This window comes from Grammomys surdaster, unplaced genomic scaffold (genome assembly GCF_004785775.1).
Source record: "Grammomys surdaster isolate TR1022 unplaced genomic scaffold, NIH_TR_1.0 437, whole genome shotgun sequence".
NCBI classification, from domain to species: Eukaryota; Metazoa; Chordata; class Mammalia; order Rodentia; family Muridae; genus Grammomys; species Grammomys surdaster.
The window spans coordinates 333450-360996 of record NW_021604856.1 but is presented as its reverse complement, the minus strand read 5'-3'; the positions used below and the strand labels follow the sequence as shown (position 1 = coordinate 360996).

Genomic DNA, 27547 nt, shown 5'->3' with positions numbered 1-27547 from the left:
AGGAAGGAAGGAAGGAAGGAAGGAAGGAAGGAAGGAAGGAAGGAAGGAAGGAAGGAAAAGAAAAGGAATAAGATCAGCCCAGATCTTCTCTTTCTAATAGCAACATATGAAAAGTGAATGCACTACCTTTTAGGATTACACAAGTCTAAAGGTGCCGTATGAGAACTGAAAGCATGTAAATCTTTTTTTAGTTTAGAGGGTTTAAGAACATGATGGCTCACACCTTTAATCCATCACTTGGTAGGCAGAAGCAGCTGGATCCCTGAGTTCAAGGCCAGCCTGGTCTACAAAATTCCAGGAGAAACAGACACAGAGAAAACCCGCAATTGATATTGTCTAGTGTACTGCTGAATACATCATCTAGCTATGGCTTCAGGTCACAGATTCTCTTCTCGTACCTCTTGGATTTCATCTGGGACAGTTGAATCCATCAGCCTGAAGAGCAGATTTCGAAGTGGACCTGCCTGTCTCCCAAGAATACTGGTAGCTACTCCTCCCGCAAGGGCCAGAGCAAGATGATTTGAAAGCAACTTCAGGCACAGCTTAAGAAAATTATGGTGCTCCCTGAAACAAAACAAGCTGGTGTAAATTTCTGAAACATAAAAGTAAACATAATATACAGTTTAAGGAACATTTTTATCTCTTTAAAAACTGACCAATGATAAATCTTAAAACATCATTTATGAAATTATATATAACCTTTAAAACCCACGAAGTTATTAAGTTTAGTTCTTTTCTAGCCTACAAAGAAGATTCATGTAATTTGGAGAAAAACAAAAAAGAATAAATAAGTTTGAAAAGCGTAATTAATACATATGAATGCATAAGTATCTACAACATACCTTGATGAAGGGAAAGGCAGTGGGGGAATCTCACTGTTTATTTTATCACAGTATCTCTCAAGAAAAGATCGCAGGTGTGAGAAGGTACTCTCTTCGAGATCTACACAATAAGGCCTGTGCCATGCAACAACTTGTCTAGAAGGAAGCATAAGAAAAGCATCCAGTAGCCTTACAATGAAACTTCTACACATAATCAAAAACAAAAAAGAAGACCTAGTGGGGAAGACAAAACATTTGTTTTTCATTTTGTTTTGTTATTCTTGAGTAATTTGTTTTGTTTTACAAAGAAATCCAACCAAACAAAGGGTAATGAAGTTAAACAAATGTTTGAAATCAATAAAGCCTAGTTCTGAGTTTAGTTCATTTCCTCTTGATATGGAGACATTAAACTGTGTATGTGATATTATACATATATTCATGTGTATGTGTGTGCATGTTGGGGTGTGGATCTACATGTGTGTAGAGAGCAGGAGTTGATGACCACTGTCTTCCTCGGTTGCTCTCTACCTTATTTTTGGAGACAAGGTCTTTCACTGAACCTAGAGCTCATTAATTTGGCAAAACAAACCAAACAGTGAACTCCAGAGATACGTCGATGCCCCCTACCGCAACCTCAACACAAGATTAAAGACATGTACTGTATGTAGCCTCTGGCTTTAACATGGGACAAGAGATCTGAACTCAGGTCCTCTACTAGCCAGACAAACAATTTAATGACTCAGCCATCTCCTCAGCTTGGTGCTTAACTTTTAAATCATTCTCTAAAGATAGAGAATTAAGACTATTAAGAAAAGTATATTAAATACAGCCTCTTCATTTTGAAATATATATAACCTCAATATACATGAAAACAGATCTAAATGTTATTTCTATAACAGATTTCTAGTCAATGCTAGAAATTATATACAACTTAAATAGCATCTATATTAATTAATCTTAAAAACCACATTAAATTTTATTCTCAATTTAGTAACACTACTGTTATACTCTTGTAGGGCTGCATATGAACTGTTCTGCCCAAAGACTCGTGTGTTAAAGGCTTAGTCTAAGCTAGTAAATACAACATTAGAATGAGGTGAGCTGTTCTGCTATATCATAATGTTCTGACTGACTTCAAACCAAGGCAATGGGAGCAGAAGATGATGGACTGATACATGTAAACCAAAGTAATCATTTCCCCTTTTCAGGTATTTATATAATTTGTTATAATAGGCAAAGATATTAACATAATTACCTATATGAAAAATAATATTTTTGATACAATTCTAAATTACTTTAAGTTAACTTGAGTATGTATACATGAAAGCTTTGTCTGTGAAGACCCACTGTTTACTTTTCACATGTGTAATTTTACAAAAGAAAGAACTCTTAAGATAAAAACAATATCCACTCCCCATAACCTTGACACAGACATGGTATGTTATCATGAACAGCAGTAGAGTAGTACGTACCTTATTCTTACTGTAGAGATCTGTATGTATTATTCTGTTAAACATGAGACCAATATACTTACTACCAAAATCTGTACTATTTAGAAATTAATTTTAATATACTATCATTATGACTAGTATTAAATTTAATTATTTAACATCTGAAGTACATTGTATAATACTGACTCGATTTAGACCTAAATAATGGATTTTAAAAAAAAATACAAGCATGTTTAAGTATATAGCACTTACCTGTCCCTAGGGAGAGCAGTCCATGCCAAACTATGTGATGTTCCAGCTGAGATCTGTTGAATAGCTATGCCATCTAAGCCACTCACTTTCTTTGGTTTAGTAATAGGACCTGTTGAATTTCCCTGCCCACATTGTCCCATGGAGTTATTGCCCCAGGCATAAACTTCATTATCTAAAAATAAGACATAAAGTATAAAAATTAAATTTAAATGCAATACATTTATGAAAAAGAATAATTAATATTTTTTTTAAAAACTAATGATGTAGAACACTTATAATCCCTGCACTAAGGAGGCTAAGACAGGAGGATTTAAAGTTTGTGCTTAGGCTATAAAGATGATACTTAAAATACTAAAACAAACAAATAAACATGACTTTACCATGAGAAAGAGACAAACAATGACTATCTCCAATAGAAATATCAACTATTCTCGTGGCAGCCAATTCTTCAATGAGCTTGGGTCTCAAAGCAGTAGCTTCTGAAGAACCACAACCCAGACAAGCCCCACAGCCCCAAGCATAAACCTGAAAAGACAGAAATACAAAACTCATAAATTCCTCAAATAAGTAGACTATTAATAAAATTATCAAGTTGTGGTACATTTCTGATATTAAAATAATATTTAGTGTTTTAATCACTTTAAAGATGGTCATTGTACCCTCAGGAAACTGACCAACAAAACAGCTGAAAAGAAACACACCAGCCCTTAGCTGCCTCATTATCCCCGCCCATCCTCTCCAATTAATACACAGACATAAAAAATAGAAATATTAAACCATTAGCACACCCAAGAAAATTAATAGTAATTACTTCTTAGCAAATTATCTGCACTTTGCTTATTTCATTTTTAAAAAATGTTAGTCAGGCTATGGTTGTCCACACCTTTAATCCCAGCACACAGAAGGCAGAGGAAAGCAGTTCTCTGTAAATTCAAGGCCAGTCTGGTCTACAGAGTTCCAAACCATGTCTGGAGCATTCCCCCAAGCTCCCCACAAAAAGAAAGGTCACTGTCATTTATTGTACTGTTTTTAAACACCCAGTGTATAAACAGATGAGCAGCTGGAATGAAAATCAACTGGTCACAGGGAAAATGAAAGAAAGACAGGAGAGCTTCTGCTGAAGTCATCACTAACTGGCTTGTACTTGGCAAAAACTGTCCAGTCTAAGCATTATGGAAATACTACCTTAAAACTTCTAGTTACTGAAAGATGGTGGTGCCATAGGCCTTTAATCCCAGCACTCGAGAGGAAGAGGCAGGCAGATCTCCGAGTCTGAGGACAGCCTGGTCTACAGAGTGAGTTCTAGAACTGCCATGGCCACACAGAGAAACCCTGTCTCAAAAGAAACAAAATAAAAGACAACAACACTTCCATTTATGTGTTTCTTACATGGTGGACGAGGGTAAGAAATGATCATTTAAAACACATAACATGAATCATAAAACTGATCTTAATTATCACATACAAAGAATATGTGAATCAGAAGTCAAGATAGCGCTCCTGAACATCTTTACTTGTTACTAGTGACAAAATGACTAGTGGCTGACTTAGCTGTCCAGGACGAGATGCATGAAGAAAAGAAGAAGATGAAAGGAGGAATGTCTGACAATAAGGCAGTCCAACTGAACAATCAGCAAGCCAAACAACTTCCTCTTTCCATTGGTTTTGACAAAACTATATTCGCTCTCTTCTTTATGCCATAAGGCTTTTTTATGATTGTTATTTTTGTTTTATCTTCAAATAATCTTAGGTAAGACTAGCAAGATCAGGTTAGATGTCTTCTTCAAAAGAGAAGATCATATATTTATACTAGTTATCAGAAAATGAACTTAAGTACAGAATGTAAGAGAACTCCAGCATAGCAAAGGCCTATTCAAAGATTAGGAACTAAACACAGGGAAGAAGATATTACTAAGACTCTAAATGACTGTGGTGGTCTGACTAAGGTATAGGCCCCATAGACTCATGTGTTTAAATGCTTGCTTGGCCCATGGGGAATGGCACTATTAGGAAGTGTGGCCTTGTTAGAGTAGGTGTGGTCTTGTTGAAGGAAGTGTGTCACTGTGAGGGCGGGGTTGAAGGTCTCCTAAGTTCAAGTTCCACCCAATGTGGAACACAGTCTCCTGCTGCCTTTGGACCAAGATGTAGAACTTTCAGCTTCTTCTCTAGCACCATGTCTGCCTGGAGCTACCATGCTTCTCACCATGATCATAATGGACTAAACCTCTGAAACTCTTAAGTCAGCCCCAATTAAATGTTTTCCTTTACAAGAGTTCCCTTGGTCTTCACAGCAGTGGAAACCCAAATTAAGACAGACTCAAAGTCCAATACAGTACTCACTCAGTACAGTATTCAGTAAGGCCCTCTGAGTTTTCTTTCAAATATTCTTTTAGCTGAGCACTAGATTAAGAACATTTGTAGCTCAGTAGGTACAGAATTTGCTTAGCATGCAAAAATCCCAGATTTGATCCCTAGAATTATAACACACACACAACACACACACACGTCTTGCATTTTGGCATTATATCATGCCATATAAAAATACATTACCTTCATTTAAACTTAAGAGTTACATTTAGTGGAAAATAAGCACTGAATAGGCTGAAGGAACTGAGACAAACATTGAAAAGCTCCACAGGTATAATAGCAAACAGAATGGCTTATCAAAGTATTTCTTCCACTTTATTTCTGTAAACATACACACTGGACTTCACATAACCTAATATGACCATGATACACAATTTCCTTTGGAATATAACAGATTTACTGGTTACTATGTACCAACAGTTAAACATAAAAGCTTTACATTCAAATAACTATCTTATACAACCATCTGGTACACAAAGTAGAAATTATTTCCTCTCTCATAAAATGGAAGCATATGACCCTGTAGGGAGGTCTGAGACTTGCTTGTGGATATAAATCAAGTGAGCACTTGCTGACTTCAATCCGTGGATCCTTACTAAAAACCTACGAGGAGGAACACATGAAAGACCATGCATTTATACCAGAGTACTGAAATATGCAACGGACTCCACAATGCAATAAAATGAATAGTTCCTATTAGATTTTTCAGCATATGGAGTACTCGAGTCTTTCAAAAAATAAATGTGAATTTCAGCTCTGCTGATCGTCTATGTTAGCCTAGCATACAACAAATTCCTACATTCAAGGGCAAAGTGGCTGATAAACTCGAGGAAAAAAACCATTATCACTACTCTTCACTGTGCCTGGTCCTCTGTGGTACCACCATCTCTCCAACACCATCCAAAGACGTTCTCTTATCCTTTCTGAACATCTTACTTTTTTAGTTCCTATCACTGTACCCTCAAGTTTTGTTTTGTGTTCCCTACTATTCTTTAACAGGAAGGAGCCTATGAGGATTCTTGATGATTTGGGTGAGAGGGTTAGAGGGTTCTAAGCACTAAATGAATTTGTTTTATCAACTTACTTCAAAGAGCAGGGTTCTAAAAGAAAATGTATCCAGATCACGCAAGGAGATAACAAACACACGTCTTGCATTTTGGCATTACATCATGTCATATAAAAACACATTACCTTCATTTAGTTACATTTAGTCTATTATATTTGAAACAAAATTAAGTATTTTCATCTCATTATGTTGTCTTAAAATCTTTTTCTTAGCTGGGCAGTGGTAGCACACAGCTTTTAACACAGCCCCTAGGAGGCACAGGCAGGAAGATCTCTGAGTTCCAGACCAGCCTGGTCTATATAGACTGAGTTCCCTAACAGTCAAGGCTAAAAAGTTTTGTTTTTACCTAGTCCATGGAAATACTCTTATGTATGTTTGTTCCTTAATCTTACCTGCCCTGTTGATGTCAAAGCAAGTGAAGACTGGCTCCCAGCACAGACTTTGCGAATAAACATTCCTTGTAAAGCTTCAATAACTTTAGGTTTATAGACTCTGTTGGTGTCACCATGGCCAAGCTTGCCTACACACAAAGAAAACATTGTTCAAATTAAACAACTTAAACCCATTCTTCTTTATTAAGCACTGAATTTAACGAAGTACTTTAATTTTATAGCAATGACTTGACAGCCTTAAAAATCTGTAAGTTCCTGATAGCAGAAGACATTAACAAATAAACATCTGTTCCAAGAAAGTTAACAATCAATAACAGCCTTTTGTGTCTTATTCTCATTCAAAAATCTGTTTTAAAAAGACACAAAATAATTTTTTCTTTGTCCCCTTTAAGCCATTTGTAACTTTTTCCTTTTTTAGAATTAAAAAAACTTTTTAAAGATGTGTGTGTGTGTGTGTGTGTGTGTGTGTGTACATGTGAATTTCCAGAGAGTCCAGATGAGGGTGTGGGATCTGTGACAAGTAGCTGTGAGTTGCTTGGTGTGTGTGCTAGGAACCAAACTCCAATCCACTAACAGAGCAGCAAATGCTCTAGTCCACTGAGCCGTCTCACCAGAGCCTGCAAATATTTCCACCTTTAAATGGTTTGACGGGCTAACCTGAACCATAACACAGGGTTATAATTCTACTGCTCAAAAAGCAGAGTCAGAAGAAGAGCTGCAAGTCTAATGTTACACAGCTAGACCCTGTCCTGTAAGGAATGGAGGGAGGTAAGGAGGGAGGGAGGGAGGGAGGGAGCCAGCCAAGCCAGGAGTAGTGGAACATGGCTTAAATCCCAGCATTTGGGAAGCAGAGGCAGGCGGATCTCTGTGAGTTTGAGGCCAGGCTGGTCTACACAAAGAATCCCTGTCTATGGATGGATGGATGGATGGATGGATGGATGGATGGATGGATGGATGGATAGACAGACAGACGAACAGACAGAAAGAAATGCAAAAGTTTGAGGGCAGCATGGTCTACATAGAAAGGAATACATAGTAAGACTTTGATTCAAAAAAGAAAAAAGTGCTGACAGTTCACATAATTTTTTAAAGAAAGATTCAATAGTTCATAAAACAGAAAATGTAGAAAATACTGAATAAGAGAGAAAATGGCTATCATATTAATGAAAACCCACCAGAAATCAATAAAATGTAAATTAAATAACTTTCATTACATAAATTAATTTTTAAGTTATCATTTTTTGTTTGGCTTAGTTTTTCTTTTTTAAGACAAGTCCCTGATACCCTGTAACTTTCAAACCCTCTTGCCTCAGCCTTGGGAATCTAGGAATAGCAAGAGAGCACTACACACCTGGCTAAAATTATCTTATTTTAATACCTAGTATTGCTGATCTCTGTGTACACTACTGACAGAGTAACAATTAAAGTGGGCAAAGATCTGCACACTCATGAGGTGGTTTCTTTTGTTCTGTCTATCTTACTGACAGCCTTACTGTATTCCCACATGGTTGGAGCAGGGAGAAAAAAAAGACATTGAGGAAAAAAAAAACTACTAGGGGACATCTTGTTACTCAACAATGAGAAACTTATTTTATAGATTGTCCTACAGATAAATATAATAGCACTCTGGACCTTTTTAAAACTTAGTATAGTAACATGTTTGCTGATATCCATAAAATATTGCTATATTACAGTAAACAAATTATAAAAATAATACAAATGAGCTATACAAGCCTACTTTGGCTTTTACAAAAGACATGCATAAATGCACATATATTTAGCAATCTGTCTACCAATGTGTTAACAATGGTTAAAGAACTATTATAACGCCGGGCAGTGGTGGCGCGTGCCTTTAATCCCAGCACTTGGGAGGCAGAGGCAGGTGGATTTCTGAGTTCGAGGCCAGCCTGGTCTACAGGGTGAGTTCCAGGACAGCCAAGGCTATACAGAGAAACCCTGTCTCGAAAAACCAAAAAAAAAGACCTATTATAACAATGAAAGAAACAATTAGTTGTTTTTATGTCTGTTCATCTACATTTGAGTTTTTGTATAGTAGGTACATATACTTGAAAAGGACTTTTTTCTTTGTTCAATTTTTAAGAAAAAGAGCCCAAAGCTACCAATAGATTTTTCTTTCTTTCTTTTTTTTTTTAATACATACCATTGTCTCCTCCTCCAAAAGACCACACAGTTCTTCCATCTTTGGACAAAGCAATCGTGTGTGAACTTCCACAGGAAACCTCTCCTACATTGCTAATGTCTTTTACTAAGGTTGGAATGTTACGGCTATTACTGTCACCATGACCTTAGATAAAAGACAGAAATAATGTTAACTCCTTTTCTCTAGGTCATAATTTCACAAAAGTAATATGCTACCAGTTATTTTTAAATGCAATTAAGTACAAAAAAGTAAATCATCTGTACCTGCTCTACCAGTCTCCTAGACTGCTCCCAACCTGGGGCTACAGGCACGCTGATGACTTACAACACTCTAGGTTTCTACCACAGCACTTAATGTGTCTAAAAACCCATCCATGTCAACCTGTCTTCACTGACTAGTAAATTCAAGTTCACAATGTTATGTTTCTTATCTCTGAACCTCTACAGAGCCTGGTTATGATTCTTGGTTACATCTTAGATAATGCATCAAAATCTAGACAAAATTATCTATAGAAATACATCTTACTTTGAGTTTAAAACTAATTAGAATAAATGGTCTATAAACTTTATGCTTACTGGTTCTTAGAAACAGATCATTTCTGCTCTGTGGGAATAATTCCAAATTTTAAAAACTCTTACCTAGTCTTCCAAAGTCTCCTTCACCCCATGTATATAGTTCACCATCCTCTGTGACAGCAGCACTATGTCTGTATCCAGCTGATACACAAACAACTACCTGAAATGCACATAAGTCAATCTGATAAGCATACCAATGCTAAAACACACATACACAGGGACTTCAGAGGCATTATTACTCACAACTCCCATAGACGTTGTCAAGAGGACCAAGGGTACTGACTAAGGAATCACTTAAGTCCATGTCATTGTCAAGAGGACCAAGGGTACCAAGGGTACTGACTAAGCAATCACTTAAGTCCATGTTCTGCTTCTTGAGCTCTAAACCCTGGCTTTGACCCAAAGAAAAGAACAAGTTTTCTCAATCCAAAAAGAGACATTGTAATTTCTAGCAAAGACATCAGTCTGATCACTAGCAGGAATGGTACAGCATCAATCATGTCTTTACTAAAGGAGTTGGAGAAAGTACAAGGAACAGTAGCAACTTTTTAAATCTAAGATTAACATAAAAACCTCTCGGTTTTACTGACCAAGTAAAGCTTATTACCTAGTAAGTAACTCAAAACTACTGGCTATTACTAATATAATTGTAATATAAACTCACACTAGACTTCTCAGAGGCTTTTCATCATCATGAAATTATCTTTGATTAGTACAGTGGTTCTCAACCTTCCTAACGCTATGACCCTTTAATACAGTTTTTCATGTTGTGGTGACCCCCAACCACAAAACTACTTTCACTGCTATTTCATAACTAATTTTGCTACTGTTATGAATCATAATGTATATGCGTGTTTTTCTAATGGTCTTAGGCAAGTCCTGTGAAAGCATCATGACACCCCAACAAAGGGGTTGCTACCCATGTTGAGAACCACTGCATTAGTAGAATCAAAGCAGTAAGGACATATTACAACATACCTTAGGAACCACTTATACCTTCTAATACTTATCAATATTTACACTACACTGTTATAGAAAGGGGATGCTGAAAAGAATATAAGGAAAACAATGGAATTAAGAAATATTAAAAGAACCAGAAAATCACAATTATTAAGACTATTTAGCAGAAGTACCTCAGAGTTCCATATGTAATATCTTTTCAGTTCTTGAGGCATGGCCTGCCTCACTATGGTCACTGCCCTCAAACTAGCAATCCTACCTCGCCTTTATCTGGAATTATAGACGTGTGCTACCACACCCAACACTCTCTGGATCTTATCAAATGTTTGTTGCTGTTTATGAAGTGGAATGTTACAAAACCCATTGCTTTAGGTCTTATAACTTGATGAGTAGCTTAAACTACTACAAGTCATGGCTATGTGGAATTTATTTGATAGCCATTTGGAAAAATGTCTCATGGTAGAAAAATTATTATTATATGTATTCTGTTATAAAATTTTAAATCTTAAAACACAGAAATTTGCATAAGTCTTACTTCTGTAAAGAAAAGTCAGACAAACATAAAAACAAGTTCTGTTTCTAATGCCACCAATTATTTAAATAAGACTCTTGACAATCACCTAACCACTCTAAATTCCTCATCATTCAAGGACTAGAGAGATGGCTCATAAAGTGTCTGTATGCAAACATGAGAACCAAGGTTCAGTCACCAGAACTTCATGTAAAAAGACAGAAGTGGCAGCACATGTCCGTAATCTCACAGCTAGAACTGCAGAGACAAGACGATCCTGAGGCTCAAAGGGCAGTGAAACCTTGTCCTGGCCTCAAACTAAGAAATACACCTGCCTCTGCCTCCCAAGTTCTGGGATTAAAGGCAAGCACTACTTCACCCAAAAAAATAATAAAAATAGATTTTTTAACATTTTAATTATGGGGAGGGGCATATGCGTGTGCACACAGGTGCCTATGGAGGCCAGAGCCACTGAGCCCCCTTGAGTTAGTGTTATAGGGTAGCTGTGAGCCACCTGATGTCGGTGCTGGGAACAAAACATGGGTCTTCTAAAGAGCAGTATGCATGTTTAGTACTGTGCCATCTCTCCATCCCCCCCAAAAAAATTAATTTTAAAAAGTGAAATACTGTCCTAGAAGTTGTCCTACACAAGGTTGACCTCACATGTCCCCCCACACACATGTAAAAAACTGAAGTTGAAATGGAAAGAACTAAAGTTGAACGATGCATGTACAAGTAGACCATAATCTATAAAATACACACAGAGAGGAAAGACGAAGAGTGGTAGGCAAGAGGTAATTCAGAAAGAATACATCAAAACCTGACAGCTACTGCCTGTGACTACACCACGGTTTTTAGCTTTAAACCCAAAGCACATACCTTTCCCTGCAGTGGGCCCTGGATAAGCTTGGGGTATTTCTGGGTTGAACTGTTCCCATGTCCCAGTTTCCCATAGTCGCCATCTCCCCAGCTGAAGACTTCACCTTCTGTAGTGAAAGCTAAAGTGTGGCCATCAGAGCCTTTAGATGACGAAACTTTCTTAATGGACCGATGAGGCTCAAAAGTTAACTTTTTTAAGGTAGACTGATTATTGGAATCTCCGAGGCCCAGTCTCCCATAGCTGCCTTTACCACAAGCTCTGACAGAGCCATCTGTAGAAATGACAAAAGTGCAATACTGTCCAGCTTCAATCTATAAAAGAACACCAGAATCTTAAGTTAGAAAATGCTTTGAGAAAGTCAGAAAATAAAACTTCAGGTCAGGTTCACCAAAAAGGCAGAAAGGAAATCATTAAAGAGCAGAAAATGACATGATCCTCCATAGAGAGCACTAAGCAGAAAACATCAATGGTATTTTCATAGTAACCCCATGCTGACTGTAAATTCATGTATCCTTTAAGGTTATCTACCAGAGCATGACAAAAATGAAACTATGGGGCTGGAGAGATGGCTTAGGGGTTAAGAACCCTGGCTATTCTTCCAGAGGTCCTGGGTTTGATTCCCAACACCCACATGGTGGCTCACAACCATCTTTAACTTCAGGCTCCAGGGAATCCAACATCCTCTATTGGCTTCCACAGGCACTGTACTTACATTATACACAGACACTTGTATATGCAGGTAAAATAGCCATACACATAAAATTAAATAAATAAAATCTCAAAAAAAATCTAAAAACTAAAATAAATATCCTTCTCATAATTGGAGAAGGAAAAACATTTCTATAAATTCCTTAGGTCCATTAAACCAAGAATTGTTCAGATAAAACAATATTTACACATATTTCACACTCGTGAGGAAAAAAATACAATTTAATAAAAATAAAATATAAAGCTTTACCTTGGACTACAAATATAAAAAGAAAAAAAAAGGAAAAAAAAAACTTGATCATAAGAAAATGAAATGCCATTCTGAAAAAGGGAAAAGTCTATTTTAGTAAGTATTACTTGTGTGGAATACAAAAATAAAACCAGCTACCATTCATTAGGCTTTTTACATTTTTATTTATATAGTTTCAGTTTTCGGTATTTTGTCACAGGGTCTCCTTTGCAGTGTGGGTGGCCCTCTGCCTCTGGAGGAGCGACAGTCAAGACGTATACCATTATACGCTGCTTCATCAGGCTTTCTAAAAATCTAGGTCCCAATTTAATATTTTTAATATAGAAATAGCGTCAAAGATATGACAGATCAAAAATGTGTTTTCTGTTAAAATGAAGAACTGATGTGATATAAAAATATCATAGATAAGAAACGCTCAGCTGGGCACACCTTTAATCCCAGCACTCGGGAGGCAGAGGCAGGCGGATTTCTGAGTTCGAGAGTTTGAGGCTAGCCTGGTCTACAGAGTGAGTTCCAGGACAGCCAGGGCTACACAGAGAAACCCTGTCTCGAAAAACAAACAAACCAAAAACCAAAAACAAAACAAAACCACAAAAACAAACAAACATTAAAAAAAAGAACTGCTCAATCAAGAATTTTTGCTCATTGAAAAATATACTCAACATAACTTAAGGCACAAGAGTACACACACACACACACACACACACACACACACACACACACACACACACACATCATTATCTACCAGTTCACAAAGAATACAGAAAACTTACGGTCTGAGCATCTGAGAAACTAGGAGCCAGTTTGGGTTGTAGTATTTTCTCCTGTGTGCCTTCTACCAACTGATGGCTGCTGTTGCTGCCCCACACATACACCTCACAGGTCTCAGACACAATGGGGGTATCACCAGTCTGAATGCTATCTGGGCTAGCACATGTTCTTGAGTAGTCAGAAGCCATTCTACAAACCTATTAAAAATTTAAACACGCACAAAAAATAACCAATACATTTAGTTTAGTTTTACATATTCTCTGAAATTACTGTCTTAACTTCTAATTCTCTTAGCTAAATACAGACAGCTAAAATATTTATTAGCAGAGAGTAAATAACTAAGATGGAAAGAAGAACATACATAATCAAGCCTCTTTAAATAAAATGTTTTCACATACAAACGTCACAGAAAATCAAAGTTCATAAAGACAAAGTAGGAAGGAAATATCACTAATAATCTTGTCACCTTTACATAATAAATGTTACCTTTTTCATATGTGCATTCTTTTAACAGTCATTAAGAATTGAGAAATGACACAGTAAATAAGAACTGACAAATGACACAAGACAATAATGCAAATTTTTCTGCTTAGTCTTCATGCTTAAATAGACAATATTCCATGTAATGTTAAAATCACAATTAACTACTTTTTTTCTAATGAATATTTAAATCCTATGTCTTTGTTATATAGACCATTTACTGACTTGGGAGTCAGAAGTAGGTGGTCTGCATAATGAGTTCCAGGACAGCCAGGGCTACACATTGAGAGCTTGTCTCAAAAATATATACATATGTCACTATATTTTGTCCCAAAGCATAGGAACCAAGGTGACCCTCTGACTGCTTGAACCAAGGAATGTGTCTATATCAAAGTACCAGTCTCATTGCAAACACACTAACACTGGATATTAAGGTTTAAAGTATTTTACAAATTGATGTTGCAGGAAAGAGGAAGGCCATTTTAACGTCACATCTTCTATCAGTAGAGCTAAACTTAATCACTGTATTTGCTTTCCATATTTTTTGATATCAACTAAGTTTTGCCCAACTGTTTTTTATGAATGCACATAAACTCAATACAATCAACATATTAAAACTATGACTGTAATTACTATCAATTTGTTGTTTAAAGGTTTTTTAAAATAAATAAGCCAGAAAAATCTTAAAGAACTAATATGTTTTTGTCGGCATACTAAATGGAAAAAGATAGATAGTTTTATTCAGAACCTTTAACAATAATGCAAAGTAATAGAGTAAGCCTGTCTGACAAGGCTTTTCTAGTGAACGTGAGGACACATAAATGCCTGTCAAAGAATCTGGAGTTTCACTGATGACAAAAGGAGGACGGCGGTAGCGAGAGTGAAATTAATCATTTATAGACCTAGTACTGTAACAAGGTCCTGCCTTACTCTCTTCTCAAAAAAGAAAAAAAAAGAGGAAAAAGAAAAGATACTAATGAGATTTAAAAGCACACTTTTAAAGTAAAAGTAAAGCTAAGCAGGATTTTGTAAAAATCAGATGACAGACCAGCAGCAACATGATTCTCTAAACACTCCAAAGCTGCAGAGAAAGACTCAAGCACCTATTTAACATTCATAACAAACTATGTGTAGCTCCAAGAACCACTAAGTAGGTGATCACAGTGCACCACCAAATACACACACAGCATTACCATCTGTACAGCAGACAGCAATGAAGGGCCTGGCAGACAGCAGAACAAGAGAAGCCTACAACAACCAATTAGGTACTCATTAATCTAAGAAAACTAGTTACACCTTGAAAGAGTTCTGTCTTTTCCCACAACAAACAAGACCAGGGCTCCAGGACAATGAATAAGTTTTAAATGTCATAGGTTGTCTAGCTCCTGTAATTTAAAACAAAACAAAACAAAACAAACAAACAAACAAACAAAAACCTTAACTAGCCAGGATTCCCTCCCAGGAAGGAGCCCAATGCAGAGGATAAACTACTAGAGTAGATTCAAAAGTACATGGGATAGGAACATCGCCTTTAATCCCAGCACTTGGGAGGCAGAGGCAGGCGGATTTCTGAGTTCGAGGCCAGCCTGGTCTACAGAGTGAGTTCCAGGACAGGGCTACACAGAGAAACCCTGTCTCAAAAAACAAACAAAAACAAAACAAAAAACAAAAAGGATGGGGAAACACCATTGTTTCAAATATCTAAATCTAAAGGAAAAAAAAAAAACCATACAACATGAACCTTGAAACCCAACAATTCATTCCAAAGTTCAGAAAAACTAATTTCACAGAAAAGTTAATAAGAAAGTACTGATGAACTTGAATACTTGATCGTAATGATGCCTGACTAACTCCAATGCTCAAGAGGCAGGAGGATAGTGAGGCTAAAGTCTGCCTGAGCGACAGACCATGAAAAAAATAAGAAAAAAGAAAAGAAACGGTGAGAAGAGTGGGAGAAGAGAGAGGAGAGAACATAGGGAGGAGAAGGGGAGACAGGAAGAAATGGAGGGGGGAGTGGGAAGGGAACAAAGGTGGAATAAAGGTAGAAAGAAAGAATACCATATCTATAATAAACATGACAGAAAAATACACCCTCCCCTAGTAAACTGTAATCTCCTTAAAGCCAAAAAAGGTTAAGAAAACCAAACAATATGTGAAAGAAAGCACAAATCTGAATTAGAAATGGAGCTAACATATCACACCTCTCCAGTCAAGGCTTGGGTTTTCTCACTGTAGAAGAGGCAGGAAAAATCTAAGGACCAGAGATGCTGGATAACTTCAATTCCGGGCAGTTACACATATGAACTCACAGGGATTATGACAGCATGCACAAGACCTGACGAACACAAGCCAGACAACAATTCCAGCATGGAGGGGGACAGGTAGGCATAAAATTCCACTTCTAGCTGAGGAACTAGTGACATTTGTTGACTGCTAGGAGAGGGAGTCAGGTTTTTTTAATGGTGTCAGGTATTAAATAAGTCAATCAAACTTCAAAGGAAGCCCCACTTCCAACAGTAGGTGGGCAATACAATCTGGACTTTGTAGACTAAAATAAAGAGAAAACTCAAAAATGGGTGGATCAGGGAAGTGAGGGTGAAAAGGGTAGATCTAAGAGGAGTTGGAAAGGAGGGAAATATCAAAATACACTGTATGATACTCTTAAAGAATTAATTAAAATGTTTTTAAATTTTTAAAGGAATAAAGTAGAAATTTTAAACATGAAATGTTTAAATGAAGACCAAAGTAGAAGAAATACAAGAGTAAATAAAAATAGTGTGGGGCTAGAGGAATGCTTAGTAGTTAAGAGTACTTTCTGATCTTGGAGAGGACTGAAGTTTGGTTCCCAGTACCCACGCTGGACCGCCTATAACCACAGCTCCAGGGGATCGGATACCCTCCTCTGGCCTCTACAGACACATATGACACATGTTCACACAACAAATACATACATAAATAAATAAAAATAAGTTTTTTTAAATGAACAAACAATGCCCTATGAGTAACAAAAATAAAGACATAGTAGAAATGAAAAATAACTAAAAATATTTTTAATTTCAATAAAAGATAGCAATGCAAAAAACTAACATACAAATAAGAGTTCCTCCCCAAAAAAGAACCAAATACATTGAACAGTGGTGGTACATGCCTTTGATCTCAGCACTTGGGAGGCAGAGGCAGGCAGATCTCTCTGAGTTCTAGGCCAGTCTGGTCTATAGAGCTAGTTTTAGGACAGCCAAAATACAAAGAAACCCTGTCTCAAAAAAAAAAAAAAAAAAAAAAAAACCCAAATAGGAAGGAAGGGAGGGAGGGAAGGAAAAAGAGATGGAGGGAAGGAGGGAGAGAGGGAATAAAGATGGTATGAAAATCTGTAATTTAGGAGTATTTTTCTGAAGTAAAAAAAGACATCTGAAACCACATGTTGAATTCTCACATATCTAAGATTATTGTCCCAGAAAAAAACTGACACCACAATGTACTCTAGTAAAATTACTGATGTTTAAAGGGAAAAACACTTTCTTTCAATTGCTTCTCATCAAAATGACCATGTGACTTGTACCTTAGAAAGTGATCTTCAGACGTTGGCAATGTTTATGTCAAAAGACATAGTAGCAGATTTAAGGCTCACAAGAAAAGATAATGTGAACCAATGATTCAATCAAAAGCAGTTTTAAAGAATGAAAAGCACAGTAGTCATCAGCATGCAAGAACTCAAGGAGAATCTTCTTATTCCTCTGTGCTGCCATTGAGAATCTAGACAATAGGCTTCAAAGCCAAAAAGAATAAAGGCTTGTGAAACAAACAGTAAATGAGAGTCAAAGGGCAGAGATTTAGTAATTGCTCAACTGCAAAAATGGCTTAAATTTAAAAAAAAAATGGTTTTTAGTAACCACATAGCAGCTGTTGTCTTATTTTAAACTTGCTATGTGTGTGCTCACACAAGTGTGTGACATGTATAACATGGTTACAACAAAAAAGGATATTCTACTTCCGTGATCCTCCCTATAGTCTTGAGAATCAGCAGACTCCGCTTGAAGGAAAACAGACATAAATGTAATGTAGAGGAGGTTAGGTAAGCCGTCGGTAGCTCAGAAGGCATTTTGACTTTAAATCTATGTGTCAGTCACCATCTCCCACGCCTACATATGCACCCATTCACTCTTCTCAGCTAATATGTCCACTACAAAATGCCTAGAAAGATCCAATTAGTAGTGAGTAAACATCTCTAACACCCTGATTGTGGCTGTGAAAATCAACTTTCTCAATTAAAAAAAAAAACAGCAAATTTGGGAGGAGATAGCTAGTTAATTGTCAAGTGCAAGAAGTATATGAACATAAGCCAGAAACAACAAATTAAGACAGCAAGAAAGCTACCAAAGATTAGTAGCCTGATGTCAGAAGAATCCAGGAACAACCCTAAAGAGACTACCACCGTGAGACTACTACCCAAAATGAAGCAGTATGGCATATAAGAACTTCACAGACTGAAACTCAAAAAAGTTCAAACCTAAATTTTTAAATGAAGTTAACTGGTCAAATTTGGAGGATGATTAAAGTAGTAATTCATTCAACTAAAAACTAGTCAATGAACAGTAAATGAGGAGTCTGGCATGGTGGCACACGCCTTTAATCCCAGTGCTTGGAGGTAGAAGCAGGGGGATCTCTGAATTCCAGCCATCCTGTTCTGCAAAGTGAGCTCCAGGGCATCCAGAGCTGTTACACAGAGAAACTCTGCCTAAAAACCCCCTCCACTCCCAAAAAAGTGAATAGGAAGAATCAAGCAGTTATTCCATCTTTCCTATATAATCTAATAGAGTAATCAGTTGAATTCTCTAAAAATCATTCCAACTAATAAATGGAGAAAAAAATTAAAAGATTTAGAGTATCATATAACTACCAACAACCCAAAGGAAGGAATATGAACACATAGATTAAGAGATTTTTGTTAGATGTTGGAGCATATGCCCAGGAGTGGTATAGCTGAATCCTCAGGTCCAATTTTCTGAGGAACCATAAAACTGATTTCCAGAGTGGTCACCAGCTTGCAATCCCAACAACAATGGAGGAGTGTTCCTTTTTCCAGCCTCACCAGGTGGAATCTCAGGGTCGTTTTGATTCGCATTTCCCTGATAACTCAGGATGTTGAACATGCTTCTCAGCCATTTGAGATTCCTTGATTGAGAGTTCTCTGTTTAGTTCTGTGCCCCATTTTTTAATTGGGTTATTTGGTTCTCTGGAGTCTCCACTATGTTCACAGCAGCCTTATTTATAATAGCCAGAAGCAAGAACAGCCCAGATGTCCCTCAACAGAGGAATGGATACAGGAAATGTGGTACATTTACACAATGGAGTACGACTTAAGCTATTAAAAACAATGATTTCATGAAATTTGCAGGCAAATGGATGGAACAAGAAAATATCATCCAGAGTGAGGTAACCCAGTCACAAAAGAACACACATGGTATATATTCACTGATAACTGGATATTAGAAAAAAATACAGAATACCACAGACCATATGAAACACAAGAAGAAGAAAGACCAAAGTGTGGATGCTTCAGTCCTACTGAAAATAATCATGGAAAGTAGAGGGAGGGAGAGAGGGGGAAGGAAAAGGTGAACAAGATCAGGTGTGGGAAGAGACGGGAAAGAAATACAGTGGGGTCAGGAATTTGAACGGATGTGTGAAGCAGTGGGTGAAGGGGGAACTGTGGGAAGCCACTAGAAAGACCCAAGAGGGATGGCATTAGCCGAAATATCCAACAAAGGGGAGAGAGAATCTCCAGTGCCAATATCCAGTGAATAGGCATGGCCTCCAGTTGAGGAAGGGGCCACTCACCCATCTCAAAAATGTTAATCCAGAATTGCTCCTGTCAAAAGGAAATGCAAGGAGAAAGAGTGGAGCAGAGACTGAAGGAAAGGCCATCCCCCACCTAGGGATCCAACCCACCTGCAGACACCAAACCCCAACACTATAGCTGATGCAAAGTAAACACTTGCTGATAAGAGCCTGGTATAGCTGTTCCCTGCGAAGCTGTGCCAGAGCCTGACCAATACAGATGTGGATGCACACAGCCAACCATTGGACTGAGCGTGGAGAACACAATGAAGGAGTTAGAGGAAGGACTGAAGGAGCTGAAGGGATTTGCAACTCCATAGGAAGAACAACAATATCAACCAACCAGACCCCCCAGAGCTCCCAGAGACTAAACCACCAACCAAAGAGAATACATGGAGGGACCCAGGGCTCCAGCTGCACATGTAGCAGAGGATGGCCTTATCTGGTATCAATGGGAGGGGAGTCCTTTGGTCCTGTAAAGGCTCGATGCCCAAATGTTGGGGAATGCTAGGGTGCTGGGCATGGGTGGGTGGGTGGGTGGGTGAGGGAGTACCCTCACAGAAGCCGAGGGGATGACAGAGGGGATAGGGAGTTTGGGGAGAGGAAACTGGGAAAGGGGATAACATTTAAAATGTAAATAAATAAAGTAACCAATTTTTAAAAAGGGAGAGATTTTAAAAACATTTTTTTAAGTGGGGGAAAAAATTGAACTAGAGTCCTAGCACACGCATGTGGGTAACACAACTAAAAATGTCAAGGAAATTAGTTTAAAAGTCAAGACAGTGGTTCTGGTGTAGAGGAGAGAAAAGGTAATGACCAGAATGTAAAAGGCCTTCTACAGTGAATGGCAAATTCTATTTACTTTTCTCACACACACACGAGAGCGTATTTGAGAAAGTCTGTTCTTTCTGTCTACAATGTGGTACCGGGCAATTATAATCAAGTTGTCAGGTTTGATAGCAATCTTTTTTTTTTTAATGCCTAGGTAATGACTAGAAAGGTGTTTATTTTACAACAATTTGTTAAGGTATACAATTATTTATACATCTTTCTAAATCTGTTTTATTTAATAACTTTTTTCAACAAAAGTTAGCAATACATAATCCAAAAGTTAAAATAACTGAAAGGAGATACACTGAAAGTATCTCTTTCCAACCCCTGGCAACTAAGCACTGAGTTCCAACCTCCAGAGGCAACTACTAGTACCGTTTGCTTTTAGAGCCTTTCTAGGGATAAATATATGCTGTAACATTTTACAACAAAGTCACTTTTAATGCAAAGCTATGAAGATTACATACCTCTTCAAAGAGACACAGTGCTGCCTCATAGAGTGAACATAAGCCTTCAGATGTTCTAGTTGGTTCTCTCCACTGACTCCGATCAGCAGATGAACCCTGTAATTAAATATTGTGGGGTACAATATGGAAAGGAAACAGACATACAAGTTAAAAAAAATCTACTTTAAAAACTGTTTATAAGATTAGTTGTACTACCAAATCCTATATGATCAATTAAGCACCAATCTCTTTATAACTGCTTTAATAAACAGTGAGAAAGCCATACTAAATAAAATACAGGATTCTTCTTCGGGGCAAACACAGAATCTTGAATGCAGCAGTCTACTTTTCAGTGTATCTGTGACTCACTAAGAAGGGTATATGATAGGGCACATGGCCTTGAATGGAGGAAGTGTGATTTCTGACTAGGTACACCTGGTATTTGTCCAAGAATGACAAGACAAGTAGACAGAAACTAGAAAGCCAGCAATAAAGTTATTCTGTTACATATTACAGCTACTATAAGATACTCACTTGTGGAAAAAGCTAATCAATTTAACAGAAGCAAGTAAACTGTATATAATATAATCAGAAAAGTATGGATTTCAAAGGTAAACTCAAGGTTATAAGAATTACTTCACACAGTATGTGACCCAGTATGTGTCACAGTATGTGACAGTATGAGTCTGTGTTATGATACTCAATAGATGTATAAATCCAGTCTAACACAGTTGCTTTACACTTTTAAGATCAAGGTAAATAATACCTTACCTCACAAATTATGAAATTACCTCACATGATAATCGAAAAAATATGCAAAGCACCTGATAGAAAACAGGCACTACAATTAGTTTACTTTCTCACTCCAAATAGTGAGGAGGAGCAGTGAATCAAAGAAGTTGAAAGGCAGCGAGTATTATTAAATAAAGAATAAAACACATTATATACAAAGTCATATATATATATATATATATATATGAATGATTTCTTGAGCCTATAGAGTCAACTTAAATATCAAGTCAATTTGTGACTATATAAGCAAGCTTATGCTAGAAGATGCTAAAATGCTGTCAGATACAAGGGGGTGTAGAGTGCTTGCCCAGCACATTAGATTCTGGGGTAATCCTAAACACAGGGTGTGGGGGTGGAGGGATGAGGCAGTAAAAGGCAGCAGTGTTATTAGATTATACATCCTCTAGCTGCTTCTCTCTTCCCTACAACACCGAGCTCTCCTGCAGCCTCTTTCCAGGAGCCTGGTAGTTCTATGCCTCCCATTTGCAGCTTTAAGCGAGATTAATCCCCCCTACACATACACACACACCTAAATATGCAAGAAAACATCATGGCCCCACACAGTATCTGACTCCTTTGGCTTACAGACTAAGCCAGACTAAATCATGTGGTGTAGAACCTCTCCCTAGCCTACTAGAAATTTACAAGTTAGAAACCCATGTTATGAAATCTTAAGGGATTCTCATATTCATACTCTCTCTCCTCCCTCTCTCTCTCCCCTCCCCCCAGCTTCCTTTCTGAACCTGCTGTTTCTGACATGCATTTCTTTGTAACAAATAGATATTGTGGAAATCAGTCAAGCCCTGGGGTACTCCTTTCCTTCTAAGGGAAAGATGAAGTCTCTTACTAATTTTGTTCTAGAAGGAAATACCCATGGTAAACATATAATCATATACTCATGGTATCTAATATCTTTTTCCTCTCTTTGGTGACAAAAGCAATACAAAATGAATAGCTAATAAGAGAAACTAAGTGACTTTTTACAGGAATATTAACTTGAGTAGATATACAGCATTTCAAATTTGAAAGGAGCAAAATCTGAAAGTATGAAAGAAGCAAAAAACATGAGAAAAAAAAAGATGTTCAAGTAACATTACTTTTTTTTGTAACATTACTTTTTAAATAAAAATTTTTAAAAAGAAAATTAGCAAGGCAGTTGTGGCACACACCTTTAATCTAAGCACTCAGGAGGCAGAGGTAGGAGGATCTCTATGAGATCAAGACCAGCCTGATCTACAGAGCTAGTTTCAGGATAGCTAGGGCTACATGGAGAAACAGGCATACATACATACATACATACATACATACATACATACACATACACACACACACACACACACACACACACACGTGGGGGTTGGGGAGGGAGAGAGGGAAGGAAGGAAGGAAGGAAGGAAGGAAGGAAGGAAGGAAGGAAGGAAGGATATAAAGAAGAGAAAGTTAATGATAAAGTGACCAAATATTTACAGTTCAGTTCACAAATACAAAACATATACCAGATAAAAAGTTAAATGCTTCTGCCTTGAAACTGTTTTTTAACGAAATATTTTTATTAATCAAAAGCACTGCATTTCACTTGGTGATAGAGGGAAGGTTTGAAATATGTAAATATAACAAGTGGCATTTTTGTGATTTTAACATACATTTATTTGTTAGGTTATATTGGGCAATAAAAAGTACATGAACTCACTTTCTTCCCTTCTCTCTCCCTCTCTTACACACACACGCACACACACACACACACAAACCTGGAAGGACATGTTGGCACATACCTTTATTCTCAGAGGCAGAGGCAAGTGGATCTCTGTGAATTGAAAGCTAGCCTGGCCAATACAGGGAGTTCCAGGAAAGCCAGGAATATACAGTGAGACCATTTCTCTCAAACTCACTCTGTCTCTCTCTGTCTCTCTCTGTCTCTCTCTGTCTCTCTCTGTCTCTCTCTCTCTCTCTCTCACACACACACACACACACATACACACACACACAGAGCAAAAACAAACAACAAAAACCTGATCAATTTAACTTAACTGAACTTATACCTAAGTCAGTTTATAAGTATTTGAGCCTTAATACTTTAAAATTCAAAGTTTTATTCTTGGATTTCAAAGTTATTACAGTTCAGTCTTGCAAATTCTTAAACTTTATCATATATATGTTCATTCTTTAATATAATATCAAGGTCATGACGGTAAAGGGATTCACGTCTACTGACAAGCTCCATAGACTTCTGCTTAACTCACTACTTCTGTTTATTCAGGTCTCTGTTCAAATGTCACAACTCAGAGTCCCAACCTGACCATATTAACTAAAGCAGCATACCTCTTAACTCTCAAACTATCATCCTCTTCTTTCCTCTTAAAATGTCTCACCTGAAATTATGATTTATGATTTATTTCTATGTGTACAGGTATTTTGCCTACGTGTATATCTGTGCACCATGTGCATACAGTGACCATAGAGACCAGAAGAGGGTGTTGGATCTCATGGAACTGAAGTTACAGATGGCTGTAAGCCATCATGTGGGTGCTGGGACCTGAACCTGGGTCTTCTCCAAGGCCAACAAGCTCTTAACTGCTAAGCCATTTCTCTAGTCCCCTAAATTTATGAATTTCTTTCCTGATCATCCTAGCAAGATGTAAACTTTGTAAGAGCAGAAACTGTATCTCTAGGACTGCATCCTCAGGTCCTAAAATAATACTTGAAACACAGTACATCATTTCTGAAAACTAGAAAAAGGCCTGCTATGGTGGTGCACACTTGTAACTGCAGCACTTGGGAGGTAGAAGCAGAAGGGTCAGGAATTTAAGGCCAGTCACAGCTACATAGCAAGTTTGAGGGCAGACTGAAAAAACAAAACAATACAACAACAACAAACGGCAAGGATGAACTTAAGGATGCTTTAAAAAGCCTGCCATATTCACTCACTAGCCAAGGCCTCTCATTTTACACATGAATTTACAAAGAAGTTAGGTCAATTCTCCAAATCCAATAAAATAAACTAACACTTAAACTATAAACTCAGCTTGTGATCTAGGGGCCTTCACTGTAATAACTGTCCTATCCTTATGGATCAATATGTATATGTTTCTCCCCACAGAGCACAAAAAGTATTTAACCAACTTAACATACCAAAAGAACTCCCCATTGACTAGCTAGCAATTTTTCAAAGGTGACGCTTGGGGTACATGGTACATACCAAAGAACGCCTCATCTGCATTAATATAGCCATAAAGCAGTCAAAGCTGATCATTCCTTCCTGGCTTGATAGTAGTTTGTTTTTCTCCATAGTGTATACAACTGCTGAAGCCCCCAAAGCCATTTCTATCCATTCAAGAAGATATCTCAAAGAGCCTCTCTGAGCTGCTAAGCCAAGCAGCAACTCAGAAGCTAATCGGCGACCTAAAGTGTCTGCCCCAGAATTGGGAATAGTTACTCCTTTAAGAAATGTTGTAACTTGTGATAAGCAGTCCAAGCCCATAGGAGGAATCTTGCTTTCGTTTGCTAAAGACAATGGCGGCAAAGAGCTCACAACTTCAATTGCAGTATGAATAACGTCATTGCAGAGACTGAGACCAGGTCCCGACACAGGCATCATCCAACTCTGTCTCAGAAGTGCAAATAATAAGCTTAGACCAGTTCGGACACCCATTTCTATAAGTGCATCAGTGCTTGACCGGGGACGTTCACTGACAGAATGGACATCTGCTGAACCAGAGCTGCTCTCCGGAGAATGCTGCTGCTGCTTCACTTTGCCTTTGTCATGGTACTTATTAGAAAGTGCATAAAAGACACGCTGGAGTACAAGCAGTCGTTTCCGTAGTGCCCCAGCAAACGGGGAATCTGAACATACCATCTTTGCTAGTGCTAGCTGACTGCTAAGAAGGGCGTCCAAATAATGGTCCTGCTCATCACTTGAAAGAGACTCACGTTCAAAGTCAGGCAACTGTGGTCCTTTGAGGCATAAAACCTGCTGAGGTAAAGGTACTACCTCCTTATTGCTGACCAGTTTAGAATACAAAACGGTAACTCCCTCTCTTGTAGCAATAGATTCGCTGTCCTCTGTGATCCAGGAGCTATTCAGGTGTTCGAGCCACTTCAGTTTCACTGGTGGAACCATGGTCGCCATGTTGATTTATTCTTCAGCCATTAGTTCTACAAGAGAAAGAGAAGGAGACAGTGGGAAAACTAGAACAGATGACTCCTAAAATGTTTCTGAGCTTCCGTCTAATACTACATTCAGTGATTTCAAAACTAGTAAAATGTAAATGAGGCCTAAGGTTTAGCTCATGGTATATGCTCATGGTTATATTTTAGCTTTAACAGATGTACCATGGTTATATAAGACATTAATTAAATACGACAGAAATGGATAAAGGTCTATGGAACTAAAACTTGCAAAAATTTTAAAAAGTAAGATAAGAAAATGGTATTTCATTCTTTCATTTTAAAACAGCGTGAGGGGTATGTTCAATGGGAGAGTAGTTATCTACTGTAATGTGGGAGCCCCATGTTTGATCCCAAGTCTGGAAGAAAAAAAGAGTGTACCAACAACAAAATCTGACACTTGTTAAATGGTGATTAAAAAAAAAAAGACACACAAGAAGAATTTTCTAATGTTCTATACCTCTCATCATCCTTCAATTTGTTTCAGGAAATGAAAAGCAATCTGAAAAGGTGAGTGCAAACTGCTGGGTGTAGTAGAGGATCCTTTAACCCCAGCACTTAGGAAGTGGATCTGCCTGGGGCTTTGGGCACAGTCTGGTCTACACAGCAAGTTCAAACCAGCCAGGGCTACAAGTGAGACTCCGTCTCAAAAGAAAAGGAAAGGAAAGGAAAGGAAAGGAAAGGAAAGGAAAGGAAAGGAAAGGAAAGGAAAGGAAAGGAAAGGAAAGGAAAGGAAAGGAAAGGAAAGGAAAGAAAAGGAAAGGAAAAAGAAAGAAAGAAAAGGTAAAAGAATTTTAATGTATCTCCAAGTTCAGAAACCAGTACTATTTCGTTATCCCATATCCTTCCCTGGGAACAATGAATTCTAAATGCAGTCTTTATGAGGAAGGATAGTGTTAGAGCCTATCAAAATATAAATGCTCCACTCCACCAAAGCACTTCTTTGAGAAGTGTACCAGCTCCTGCCTGATTCCTCTCCCTAGACCTCTTTGAGCCGATGATACCTCCTTACTGCCTAGTGTAGCTTGCATATTAAACTCCTAGACCACAAGTTCTCCTCCTCTCCAACTCAATCTCCAACTCAGAACAAACACAAACCAGAGTTTACATGCTTAAAGCCTCAATCCGCTGATCTAAGGTTCAACAACTTCTTAAAACCAGAAATCAAAGATCCCCCACTTGTCTTCTTCCCTGTCTCATTTACTCTTTTCATATCTGAAAGTTTTTAGTAATGGTCATTTCAAAAAGACCTTGAGAAAACTCCTTCTAAAATCTTAACTTAATAAAAATCCTTTCTATTCTTACCTCAATTTTTACTTCAAAAACTATAGGCCCTTTCAGAATTAGTGTGTTCTAATTTTCTAACAAAATGCCTCAAAATATACTTTAAACTATAATTATGGAGGATTTTTAAATCACCTAATAGGTAACACAGACCTCAACATCAAAACCACGTTTCACTCCATTTTAACTCCCTAGCATGCAACCTAAACCATCACCACAATGTTTGCTAAATTACTAATTAATTGCAATTACTTTCCTCAATTAAATCATTTGGGTAACCAAAAAGGTACATGATAGGATTATTACTATCCTAACATTTAGTGGTTAGGTACTAGTTCTTACTTCATTAAAACTATAAATAAAACGTTTTGCCACCTGACTTTGGGAGGGAGGTCCAATTCCAAATGCAAAGTCAAGAAAGGGGTCACAAATAGCTGGGCATAGTGACACGGACCTGTAATCCCAGCACTCCAGAGACAGAAGCAGGAGAACCATGTTTGATGCCACCTTGGACTATATACGACCTTCCAGACCAGTCTAAACTAGA

General features: G+C 37.6%; 1 protein-coding gene across 1 annotated transcript in view; it reads right to left on the bottom strand.

Moving 5' to 3' along the window:
* Positions 1–27547, bottom strand: part of Herc1 (HECT and RLD domain containing E3 ubiquitin protein ligase family member 1) — a 151997-nt gene that overhangs the window by 106965 nt on the left and 17485 nt on the right. The window contains exons 2-12 of the mRNA XM_028781433.1: positions 24749–25704; positions 20782–20877; positions 13168–13362; positions 11436–11747; positions 9149–9245; positions 8511–8654; positions 6350–6477; positions 2905–3049; positions 2525–2696; positions 843–977; positions 399–564 (exon numbers count right to left, since the gene is read on the bottom strand). Of these exons, the coding sequence (XP_028637266.1) occupies positions 399–564; positions 843–977; positions 2525–2696; positions 2905–3049; positions 6350–6477; positions 8511–8654; positions 9149–9245; positions 11436–11747; positions 13168–13362; positions 20782–20877; positions 24749–25678 (2520 nt within the window). The 5' untranslated portion in view covers positions 25679–25704. The remainder of the gene's footprint in view (positions 1–398; positions 565–842; positions 978–2524; positions 2697–2904; positions 3050–6349; positions 6478–8510; positions 8655–9148; positions 9246–11435; positions 11748–13167; positions 13363–20781; positions 20878–24748; positions 25705–27547) is intronic.